The sequence below is a fragment of the Mobula birostris genome, chromosome 5 (genome assembly GCF_030028105.1).
Source record: "Mobula birostris isolate sMobBir1 chromosome 5, sMobBir1.hap1, whole genome shotgun sequence".
Taxonomy (NCBI): Eukaryota; Metazoa; Chordata; class Chondrichthyes; order Myliobatiformes; family Myliobatidae; genus Mobula; species Mobula birostris.
Window position 1 is genome coordinate 59,490,306 of NC_092374.1, and position 13,169 is coordinate 59,503,474.

Here is a 13,169-nt window from a genome sequence, read left to right on the forward strand (position 1 = left end):
AGTGTGAACAGCAGTGGGCTGAGCACACAGCTTTGGGGAGTGCCAGTGCTCAGCGTAACAAGACAACAGACGTTGTTGCCCACACTGACTGACTGTGGTCTCATTGTTAAGAAGTCCAGTATCCAGTTGCAGAGAGAGGTGTTGAGACCCAGCGAGGACAGTTTCCCCATCAGTTTCTGGGGTATGATGGCGTTAAATGCTGAACTAAATTCTATAAACAGCGGTTTGGCATATGAAACCCCATTTTCCAGGTGGGACAAGACAGAGTGGAGGGCAGAGGCTATTGCTTTATCAATAGATTGATTTGAGTTATAAGCAAACTGGAAAGGATCCAATATAGCTGGGAGAAAGGTTTTAATGTGCTCCATGGCCAGCAGCTCAAAGCATTTCATAATGGTTGATGTTAACGCCACCGCATAATAGTTGTTTAGGCAGGTTACTATCACCTTCTTTGGCAATGGAATGATGGTTGCCGAGGGGACAATGGTTTGTTCCAGAGAAATGTTGATTATATCTGCCAGCACACCCATCAGCTGGGCATAGATAGGGTGAATCCAAGTGGTCTTTCTCAGGGATTGGACATCAAAAGCTAGAGTGCCTAGGTTTAAGGTGAGAGTGGAGAGATTTAATAGGAACATGAGGGGCAACTTTTCTACTCAGAGCCTGGCCTGTATATGGAATAAGCTCCTAGATTAAGGGTGGTTGCGGCAGGTACATTAACAGAAGCTAAAAGACACTTGCAACAGGTACATGGATATTTTCTCATTGAAACCTATTCAATGTTGAAAGGTCTCGATAGAGTGGATCTGGAGAGGATGTTTCATGTGGTGGGGAGTCCAAGATCAAAGGACATAGGCTGTGAATAGTGGGATGTCCATTTAGAATGGAGATGAGGAAGAGCTTTAGCCAGAGAGTAGTGAATTTGAGGAATTTGTTACCATGGGTGGCTGTGGAGGCCAAGTCACTGGGTATATTTAAGGCAGAGGTTGATGGAGTCTCAGTTAGTCAGAGCATGAAGGGATACGGGAAGAAGGCAAGAAATTGGGGCTGAGAGGGAAATGGATCAGCTATGATGAAATGGTGGAGCAGACTCGATGGGCCAAATGGCCTAATTCTGCTCCTTATGGTCTTATAAAGAGGGATTACAGGGATATGGGCCAAATATGAGCAAATAGGGCTGGCTTAATTGGGTATTATGTCCCGTATAAACTGGTTAGGTTGAAAAGCCTATTTCAATGTAGTATGAGTCCATTAAATGCAGTTGCCCTCTGTTTCCAAGGCTGTGATGTAATCACCTTCTATCAACAACTGGTAGGTGTCCTTGGTACATTGCTGATGTCATTCTCCATCCAGCCTGCCATAAGGGCTCATCTTTCTGGCAGGAACTTGTGGCAGGTTACTTACAGCAGGATAATGATCTACTGTAACTTGCCCTGCCTAGTTGATGTCAATTACACAGTTAATTCCTGGCAAGTATTAGCTGCAATAGGAACGTTGATAGGAGAGTTACCAAGGTGGTAATGAAGAGCAATTGTATCTGAAATAAAGAGATATGGAACTGATTCAAAGTCACATCACTCAGTTCACTAGGTTAAAACTGCTTTGTTAGTTTAATATTTATTTATTTATTTTGAGATGCGTTGTGTCGACGTGAAGTAGCAACTGCTGAGTACTTGGAAGGTGATGAATTGTTTCCTTATTTTAATTGGCAGATTTGGCTTTCATTGATCAACAAAAAAATGAAAAGGGATGTTCAGTGAGGTTCCAATATTTGTAGAAAGGTCGTATGTTAGGACTCTACAGTGTGCTCTTAAAGAGATGAAACATTTCTGGTAACTGTTTCCTTTGAAATATGTGAACGATTATTTCCTGATTCGGAATTGCTCCTGTGGCCCAGTAACAATCTGCTTGTTCTCCTCTGGTTCTGGTCCCTTGATCTTAATCACTCCACCACAGTTTGTTGTGCTGTCTGCTGCCAAGATCTAGAGCCCTAATATAGTCCTATGCATCTGGATATCTAATTGTGCCTGGTAATGTTAGCGTGAATTGCCTTGGTATGTTTCACAATATGATAAGGTACTACTTTAGCAATTTTTCATTGCCTGTGTTGCAATGAATTTTCAATTTTCTGCCCCATGACACATCCAGAAACTAGAAAGCATATGCTTAAGGTGAGAGAGACTAAGTTTAAGGGAGCTGTATGTGGAGTTTTACACAGACAGGTAGGTGTTACAATGTGCACTGGCAATATCAGAACCCAAGAGCGGAGAAGAGACAGACTCCGATATAGAGACAGCGATGAGAGTTTATTCATAGGGTGACCAGAGGACACAGCCTCAGAACAGTGGGGTGTCCTTTTAGAAAGGAGATGAGGAGGAATTTCTTTAGCTAGAAAGTGGTGAATCTGTGGAATTCATTGCCGCAGGATGCTGTGGAGGCCAAGCCTTTACACATATTTAAGGCAGAAATTGATAGATTCTTGACTGGTCAAGACATGAAGTGATGTGGACAGAAAGCAGGAGACTGAGGCTGAGAGGAATAATAGATCAGCCATGGTGAAATGGTGGAGCAGACTCGATGGGCCTAATGACCTAATTCTGCTCCTATAACTTATGGTCTTGTGGTCTTATAATAATCTCAAAACTAGGGCCCTGTGATCAGTGCTAATCAGGCATCCACTTAAATAATACAAGTAACACAGAATCCTCGAGCCTATCAAAATAAACTTAACAAGCTTAAATAGAAAGCACCAGGCGACCACATGACAAAGAACGAGATGCTGGAGAAAAAGGGATTCTAAAACGATCAACGATTCTCAGCATACAATGATTAACCAATTCAGGTGCTCTAAAAACCTTGGAGCCCAACACTCTCTGGCACACGCCTGAAGAACTCATTACAGGTAGGTGTCTGAAATGCTCTGGCAGGGCAGGTACTGGAAGCAGGTATGACAGCGATACTTATAGGTATTTTAAACGGGCACATGAGCAGGCAAGGAATGGAGGGAAGCGACATTTGCAGGCAAATGTGCCATCTTAATTAGCATCATAGTCAGCACAGACATTGTGGACCAAAAAGGCCTGTTCTTGTACTGTACTGTTCTATGTTCTGCCCAAAAGCTTTTCAACCTTGCTATATATAAATTCAGGCTGTTGTTATGATGAGAATGAATCTTCACTTAGTTTGCATCTGTAAAAATGATTTTGATTGTTGCACCTCTTAATTTTATTACTGTAACAGTATTATTACAGTATTACTGAGCCACAAAACAGGAATGGATGTTTGCCAATCACCACCATCACAATGTCCCTGCAATTTGCCCTCTATGGCCTCACTGGTTTGCCTCTCTGGGACTCCAGTGAATAAAATTAATTCCAATTCATTTCCTTTCGGGAGCAACCATTCAACACAGCCCACTGCCAAAACTCGTCATCCCCTGAGATACTGGATGGCAATGCTGTGCCTTTCAGCAGACATCAAAGTTTCCAAGCTTTCTCCCCCCCCCCCCCCCCGTTTGTTCACTTAAGATGATTTTGCCAGCAGCTATTGCCTGTAGTGTATACTGATGCAGTTTGCAGGAGCCTCTTCAGAGGAGATGACTTTTCTGTTCATTTGGAGTCACACATAGTTAGGGTAAGGATGTCAAATTCCATACACTAAAGGATGCTTGTGAACCTGGGGGGATTTTATGGCAGTCTTGCAGTGTTGTGATAATCGTGACTAGTACTATGTCTCTTAAAATTCCAGACGTATTCCCCAGCTGATGTAATGGGGTTAAACTCGCAGATGCAGATATTTACTGACAGAGGATACAAAGAGATCTTTATATTCTCTTCACCACAAACCTGGAGAATAGCCAATATTGTTCTCTTGTTTAAGAATGGCAATTGGTCAGACAAGGAAATTATAGGGCAGGGAGCCATATATCAATGGTAGGGAAATTGGAGAAGATTCTTGGGGATAGGATTTACTAACATCTGGAAAATCGTGGACTTTTTAGGAATAGTCAGCGTGGGGAAGTCACGTTTTATAAACTTGATTCAGTTTTTTGAGAAGGTAATGAAGATTGAAGGAGGTAGGGCAGTGGATATTGTCTACATAGACTTCAGTAAAAGATTCAGCAAGGTTCCTCATGTGCTAAGCCAGAAGGTACCCACAGAAACCTGGTAAACTGGATTCAAACACACAAAATGCAGGAGGAACTCAGCAAGTCAGGCAGCATCGATGGAGGGGAATAAATAATCACTGTTTCAGACTGAGAACTTTCATCAGGACTGGAAAGGAAGGGGGCAGAAGCCAGAATTAGAAGTTTGAGTGAGGGAAATGAGTACAAATTGGCAGGTGATAGGTGGAAGCAGGTAAGGGGGAAGGTGGGTGGGTGGGGGAGGGGGGGATGAAGTTAGAAGTTGGGAGGTGATAGGTGGAAGAGGAATCTAACAGGAGAGGACAGTGGACCATGGAATAAAGGGAAGGAAGAGGAGTACCAGAGGGTGGCAATGGGTCAGAAAGAAGAAGGAAAGGGATAAGAAGGCATCCAAAATGGGGAATAAGCAATTAAGGGGGGGAAGGAGGAGTAATTATTAGAAGTTAGAGAAATCAATGTTCATGCTATCAGGTTGGAGGCTGGAATATAAGGTTACACCGTTTCAACCCATATTTGGCCTCATCTTGGCACTAGTGGAGGCTATAGGCAGCCATGTTGGTATTGCAATGGGAGGCCAAATTAAAATGGGTAGCCACTGGGAGATCCTGTGGCAGACAGAGTGAAGGTACTCGATGAAGTGGTCCCACAACCTGCATTGAGGCTTACTGGTGTGTAGGAATCAGAATCGGGCACGTGTTGTGAAATTTATGAAATTTGTGGCAGCAGTGCAATGCAATACATGATAAAATAGAAAAATAAATAAATGGACTACAGTAAGTGTGTATGTGTGTGTGTATATATATATATATATATATATAGTTACGGTAAATTAAAAATGGTGCAGAAACAGAAATAATAAAAAAGTGAGATTGCGTTCATGGGTTCATTGTCCATTTAGAAATTGGATGGCAGAGGGGAAGAAGCTGTTCCTGATCTGCTGAGTGTGTGCCTTCAGGCTTCTATACCTCCTTCCTGATGGTAACAAGGAGAAGGGGGCACGTCCTGGGTGATGGTAATCCCTAATAATGGACGCTGCCTTTCTGAGCCGTTGCTCCTTGAAGATGTCTTGGATACTATGGAGACTGCATCGGGAGCACCGGATACAATAGATGACCCTGATAGACTCACAGGTGGTGAGAATCTTTTTTTCCAGTGTAGAAATGTACTAGAAAGCATACATTTAAAGAGATAGCGGGACAATTTAGAGGAGATTTGAGAGGGAATTTTTTATTTTACAAAGATTGATATGTGCCTGGAAGGTGGTGGAAGCAGCCAGCAACATTTAAGAAGCATTTGGATAGAGAGATGAACAGGTAGGTGATACAGCAATTATGTATAAACCACGTGCAGGCTGATGGGATGAGTTCAAATTGGCTTGTGTTTAGCACAGACGTCGTGGGCTGAAGTGCCAGTTCCTGTGCTGTACTGTTCTATGCATCAAACACTACCTTATCAACTGTACTATAATGTCCTTGGTGGAGAAGACTGCATTAATTAGAAATCAGAAATAGACTCTCTGCCATGTTGTTGTAGACAATAGGAATGACATCCAAATAGCAACGTTGCACATTGTCCTTGAGACATTTGTCCTTAAAGTCAAATTTGCCCAAGAATGTAAAGAGGATGAAACACTACACGAAGATTAATCAGAAACAGCCAGAGACCCTTCTTCAAGCGGGAGCTGAATTCATAGAGTCCTACTATACTAAACAGGCATTTGGTCCTCTGTGTCCATGACAATTGTTTGCCTGTATGCAATAATCTCATTTGTTTGTATTAGATCCATATCCTTCTATATCTGAATATCTAAGTGGCAATTTATTGCAAAGTGCTACTTTGTCAACCTACTTTTGTTTGTTTCTCTTTGTCACTTTCTTTGTCATTTTCAATCTTTTCTTTTGTTATTTCTCTTTACTCTTTTTGTCTCACTTTCTTTTCCCTGCTTTCAAATAGCAGTTGTGTACAGACCACAGGTACCAATCATTCAATTTTTGTTTAATCCCTTCACTGATAGTTGATCCCAAATGGTTCCAATGACAAAGGGTGATGGGGAGTATACTCTGCCATAGACTGCAGTGGAGGCCAAGTCCATGGGTATATCTAAAGCAGAAGCTGATAGCTTCCTGATTGGTGAGAAGGCAATTGTATGGGGTTGAGTGGGATTCAGGATCAATCCTGATGGAATGACAGAGCAGACTTGATGGGCTGAATGGCCTAATTTTGCTCCAATGTCTTATGGTCATAAAAGCATCTTTTTGTGTCAAATCAAATGAGTGATGAGTGTGCAGTGCAACACTCAAGCACCACCACTCTTCCAGCACCTACATAGAATCCACACAATTCATTAATACCAACTGTACATCTTTGGAATGGTGAACGAAACTTGAGCACCCAGAGGAAACCCATGTGGTCAGGGAGAGAAGGCACAAACTCCTTACAGATGGCGATGGGAATCAAACCTGATCCTACAGCTGGAGTTCCAATAATGTTATACTAACCGCAAGTCTCTATAAGTCTCTATTTAATATAAATACAAGTTGGCTTGATCTTGATTTTCAAACTTTCAAATCCCTTCCAACTTCAGTAGCTTTTTGTAAGAGTATGTTTTTATTCCTCTTCAACAGTGTAGATGATCAAAATCAGAAAACACGATAACCAGGCCAGATGATCCTAAACACTTAATATGTTGAAACTTTGGCAACATTGACTGCAGTTTATTGATTACAGCTCAGCATTCAACACCATCATCACCACAGTATCAATCATCAAGCTTCAAAACTTGGGCCACTGTACCTCCCCCTGTAACTGGATCCTCGACTTTTTTATAGGGAGACCTGAGACAGTACAAATAAGTAATACTGTGGTGCATTGTGTCAAAGGTGGTAATGAATCAGCATACAGGAGGGAGATTGGAAAATTGGCTGAGTGGTGTAATAACATCAGAAGAGGAGAAGATGGCGGCGCGACGGCAGCACGCGCGGCCCCTCCGGTGAATAAATGATATCTGTAATCTGTCAAGTAGGGGACTTGATGTTCCTGATGTTTAAGTTTACAGGTCCTGTTTACAGTTACCCTTCTATAGATTTGCTCAATATGCCCACACAAAAGGAATCTCAGGATTGTATGTGGTGATGTGTATGTACTCTGATAATAAATTTTACTTTGAACTTTATAACATCGCCTCACTGATAATCGTCACAGGTACCCTTCAGGAATATGTGCTTAGCCCACTGCTCTACTCTCTCTATACTCACGACTGTGGCTAAGCACAGCTGAAGTGCCATTTATAAATTCACAGATCTGCTGTTGTTGGTAAGATCTCAGATGGTGATGAGGAGGCCTGCAGGAGTGACATAGGAGAGCTGGCTGGGTGGTGTCACAACATCAGCCTCACGCTCAATGTCAGAAAGACAAAGGAATTAATTTTGGACTTCAGGAAGGGGAAGTCAGGAGAACACACCCGCACAGCAGTCCTCATTGAGTGGTCAGTGATGGGAAGAGTAAGGAGTTTTAAGTTCCTAGGCATCAACATCTTGGGGGATTTATCCTGGGTCCAAAACACTGATGCAATCAGTAGGCGGCCAGTGGCAATTTGTTGCTTGGACTTTAAGGAGACTTGGTATGTCATCAAAGACTAGCAAATTAAGTTTACACTTGCGGTCATTCAGAGTAACACAAACAAAATGCTGGAGGAACACAGCAGGTGCGTTTATGTGGAGAACATTCTGATCGGTTGCATCATAGACATGTATGGAGGCTTTAATGCACAAGAATGGAAGATACTGCAGATAGTTGGAGGCAGAGTGATCTGTATCATGGGCAGAACACTCCCCATCATTGATGACATTTTTAAGAGGTGATGCCCCAAAAAAGTTACATCCATCACTAAGGACTCTCAGTGTCTGGGACATGATCTCTTCTCATTGCTGTCATCAGAGGTGAGGTATATGAACCTGAAGCCCCACACTCATTGATTCAAGCACAACTTCTTCCCCACAGCTGTCAGATTTGTGAACAGTCTATGAATTCATGAACACTATCTCCTTATTCCTTTTTATTTTGCACTATTTAGTTGTTTGTAATTTATATTAATTTTATGCCTTTGCATTGCACTGCTGCAAAAAATAAATTTCACATTATACAGTACGTCAGTAATAATAAATATGATTGAGATTCTGTACAGAGCTAGATCTAAATGGAGTTAGTCGTATCCCTGTGCACCTTGTGTCTTGTTACATTCAGATGGCAACTTGCTCTGGCTTGCAATGTTCTGTTGACGATCCCAAGGCAATTGGCTGTGGTGTGTTTTGTAGTGGGTATTCACTGAAGCGAAGATGCGGCAGCGGTGGGATGAGTAGATGTTGAAGATCTCGGATGGAGTGCCAGCATAGCTTGTTGGTAATTGTGTTATTAGTGGGAGTACAGAGATCACCCTTTTGAATCCCATTGGCATTCTAATACATCCTGAATTAGCTCTGGTTTTGATTTTGTATGTCCATTTTCAGAATCAAATTTAATAGCACTGGCATATCTTGTGAAATCTGTTAACTTTGTGGCAGCAGTACAATGGAATGCATGATAATAGAAAAAGGAAACTGTGAATTACAGTAAATGTGTGTGTGTGTGTATATATATATATATATATATATATATAAAATGTGTGTGTGTGTTGGCGCATGGCCAAGTGGTTAAGGCGTTCGTCTAGTGATTTGAAGGTCACTAGTTCGAGCCTTGGGTGAGGCAGCGTGTGTGTCCTTGTGGCAAGGCACTTAACCACACATTGCTCTGCAACGACACCGGTGCCAAGCTGTGTGGGTCCTAATGGCCTTCCCTTGGATAACATTGGTGGCATGGAGAGGAGAGACTTGCAGCATGGGCAACTGCTGGTCTTCCATACAACCTTGCCCAGGCCTGCGCACTGGAAACGTTCCAAGGCGCAAATCCATGGTCTATAATCCATGCCTATAAATATATATATATTTAATAGTTAAATTAAATAAGTATTGCAATAAAGAGGAAATTTTTTAAAAAAGTAGTGAATTAGTGTACATGGGTTCAAATGTCTGCATAATGGTGTGCATTACGTCCATTGTAAGCCTGGGCTGTTGTACAAATACTTAGAACATACTTCTTCACTGTCTGGGTCCGTCCTTGATATATATAATGATAACCTTATATAGTCAGCAGAACAGCTGATATATTACCAAAATGTAAGCATTTTAAAATTGCTGTGTCTGTCCACCATCGATAAGCAGATCAGGTTTAAATTACTGTAAATGGACTTTGCGAAATATATAGAAACATTTGTTGGATAGAATGGGTACAGTTGTCAGTGTGCCAGCAAGCTAAAGAAAGATATATCAGTGATTTTCAAAGCACACCAAATAGTCCTGGAATGGATCAAGGTTATTAGAGCTTCTCTGTCAATTGGTGGGAACTCACCACTGTGATTGATTTGGTATGTGGTCACAGAAAAGCTGATTTTTTTTTAATGCGAGGCACTAGATCAGGGGAAATCTCACGATACTTTTTGACATTGATACTGTTTACACTGATTACAAGAGAATTGCACTGCAGAACATGAGCAAGTGAGCAGATGGTTTATTTAAAGAATTTTAAGCATCTACTGGGCCCTTGCCATGCCATTGTGGGAGCTCTCATGATCTCTGTGGTGCCTTTCCTCTTTCCTTGGGAAGAAGGCATAAAGTGAAGAGAAATTCTCGTCCAATGCATGAATGTTTTTGCCCTCTGCTGCTGATTTGATCTTTGCTAGTCATTACTGTGATCCTTGTATTGCAGGTCGCTATGTCCATATTGAAGGTTCCTTTGGCAACACTAAAAAAGTGGGTACCCTTACCAGTCCTGAGCTCCAGGCTCTGGGAGAGAGCTGCGTGAGGCTTGTGTATCAGATCACAGGCTCAGATCCTGGAAGGCTTAATATGTACTTTCGACCAGAAGGGAACAGCTTTGATTTTCTGCTTTGGACTGCCAAAGAGCCATCTGACAGCTGGAAGATTGCCAGCATAGGCGTGAGGAATATAGCAGAGAAATCTAAGGTAATTCTACCATTTCTAATCACTTAACCACCTTATTACAAAAATATTCATGAATTTCACATGGATCTCAGTTCATCTGATCTGCTTTCTATTACTCATGATTTTGTTACCTCTGATATTCCAATGGATCCCGGGGATTCTCCCTGCTTTTACTCTTCTCAAACATCACCTCGTCCGAAGCTCTACCTCAGTGTCCTGATTGAAATCCATGAGCTGATGGTGTTTCACAAGGAGTTTGCCTCAGAGATTAGGAAGAAGCTGCATATAAGTGACCAAGTTGGGATGGTGTGTGACTGGAATGCACCTGTTGCCCTTGCCTATGTAGGCAAGGTTTGACAATAGCACAGGTGTAATACTACAGTAGTGACCCCATGATGAAAGGTGAATGTTTAAAGTTTAAACTGTTTACTTGATGATTGGGACAAAGGTTCTGTACTAAACGAAGTAAGGTGCTGATGTGATTAGGAGGCACTTCAATTGCAATTAGAATAAAAGTTATTTGCTAGTCTGACAGTCTCTGGGAAGAAGAGTGAGATTAAGGGTTAAAGCAGTAGCACTGAGGAAAGAGGGATAGCTTCATTTTACAGGCTCTGTCATTGTCTGTGTAATCTCCTTCAGCTCTACAGACCTCTGAATTCTCCAGGATTCTCTGATTACAGCCTCTTGTGGATCCCTGAAATTTGTCAATCCACCCCTGGTGGCCATGACTGCCATCGTTGTAAGTTCTGGGACTCCCTGTCTAACCTCTTTGCCTCCCTGTTTCCCGTTCCTCCATTAAACATACCTTAAAACCCAACGTTTTAGCCAAGTATTCTAATCATCTATTCAGATAAGTTCCTTTGCAAATTGACACTTACGAGGCCCCAAGCAAGTACAAGGAAGAAATTCTCACCTTCCACACACAGTATTGAATTCTCCTTTACATAGCTCACTCTTTCTTTCTGTCAGTTCAGGAAGGGCCACTTCTCCCTGGCATCATGTTAGCTCAGTTTACCTTATTCTATTCATGCAGTTTAGCTTGCTGGACGTGTCCCACAATTTGCCAGTAACTGCCCCATTAATCCACTTGGTCTCATCCTATCAGAGATGTTCCCTTTGTTCCAACCATCCCTCCCTCACCTTCTCCCAATTAATTATTTTTTTTCCCTTTTCCAGTTCTTATTAGGGATAGCAGATTCAAAACATTAACCATTTTACGGGTATCGTCTGACCTGTAGAGTATTTACTGTTGTGTTGCTATTTACTCTTTAATATTACTCCTGCAAAGCATTTTGGAAAACTTTGGCTATGTAAAAAGTGTTGTGTATTTGCATGTACTGTTGAGATCATAAACAGGAACAAACTTAAACACTGGTGCAACATATTACCTGCCAATCTAACTGTCGGTTAGTGGGACTGAAACTTTGAGAAAGGGATTTCCAGAGGCTGGAAAGTGGTGGAAATTTGATGGGTGGCCGGCAATAGTTGACCCACTGTGAAAGGAGCATTTTGGAAGAGAAAGGATGAGTACGATAATTCCAATGAATTTTGGAATTTCAGTATCACCTTTCACTTCCTTTTCATGAGTTCCAGCTTGCTGTCCAGCCAATGGAGTGCAGTCACTCCAATGACATAGCAGCCAATTTTTCACTCAGCAGGCTCCCACAAACATTGACATGGTAACAATGATATCATTTGTCTTTAGTATGTTATTTGGGTGATTGGTATTGGCCCTCAGACACTGGGGCAGAGCATGTCCCTCTACTCTTCTTCAAAATGGTGATATGGGAGCTTAGAGGACATTGGCCTAACCAGTTATCTGAAATATTGCACCAGTGACACTGTTACATTTTTCAGTCCCTGTACTGGGACTTAAACCCACAGACCTTTGATCTGAGATGCACAAAGCTACAGCTGGGAGTTTTGGTATAAGTCTGCCTAAGATGAGTAACATCAACTGCGGTATTTGACCATAAGACCATAAGACCAAAAGATATAGGAGCAGAAGTAGGCCATTTGGCCCATCAAGTCTGCTCTGCCATTCAATCGTGGGCTGACCCAATTTTTCCAGTCATCCCCACTCCCTTGCCTTCTACCCATACCCTTTGATGCCCTGGCTAATCAAGAACCCATCTAGCTCTGCCTTAAATACACCCAATGACCTGGCCTCCACAGCCGACTCGTGGCAAAAAATTTCACAGATTTACCATCCTCTGATTAAAGTAGTTTCTCCGCATCTCAGTTCTAAATGGATGTCCTTCAATCCTGAAGCCATGCCTTCTTGTTCTAGACTCCCCATACCATGGGAAATAACTTTTCCATATCTAATCTGTTCAGGCCTTTTAACATTCGGAATGTTTCTGTGAGATCCCCCCTCATTCTCCTGAACTCCAGGGAATACAGCCCAAGAGCTGCCAGACGTTCCTCATACAGTAACCCTTTCATTCCTGGATCATACTTGAGAATCTTCTCTGAACCCTCTCCAATGTCAGTATATCCTTTCTAAAATAAGGAGGCCAAAACTGCACACAATACTCCAAGTGTGGTCTCATGAGTGCCACGCTCTGTTTTCTGCCGATCAGCCAATGTTCCACCCATGTTAGTAACTTCCCTGTAATTCCATGAACTCTTATCTTGCTAAGCAGCCTCATGTGTGACACCTTGTCAAAGGCCGTCTGAAAATCCAAGTGCACCACATCTACTGGATCTACTTTGTCTACCCTGCTTGTAATTACCTCAAAAAATTGCAGTAGGTTAGACAGGCAGGATTTTCCTTTCAGGAAACCATGCTGGCTTTGGCCTAAGTTGTCATGTACCTCCAGGTACTCTGTAATCTCATCCCTAGCAATCGATTTCAACAACTTCGCCTCTGTGTCTCTCTCAAAACAATATCTCCAGCATCATTTTCTATTCGTCCTATATCTACCCTCAACTTTTTTACCCTTTGTATACTTAAAAAAGCTTTTAGTATCTTCTTTGATATTAGTCGC

The 13,169-nt window shown here is 42.1% G+C and overlaps 1 protein-coding gene across 2 annotated transcripts in view; it reads left to right on the top strand.

The window, feature by feature from the left end:
• Positions 1 to 13,169, top strand: part of mamdc2a (MAM domain containing 2a) — a 114,253-nt gene that overhangs the window by 19,500 nt on the left and 81,584 nt on the right. For both annotated transcript variants that reach the window (XM_072258105.1, XM_072258106.1), the window contains exon 3: positions 9,944 to 10,200. In XM_072258105.1, the coding sequence (XP_072114206.1) occupies positions 9,944 to 10,200 (257 nt within the window). The remainder of the gene's footprint in view (positions 1 to 9,943; positions 10,201 to 13,169) is intronic.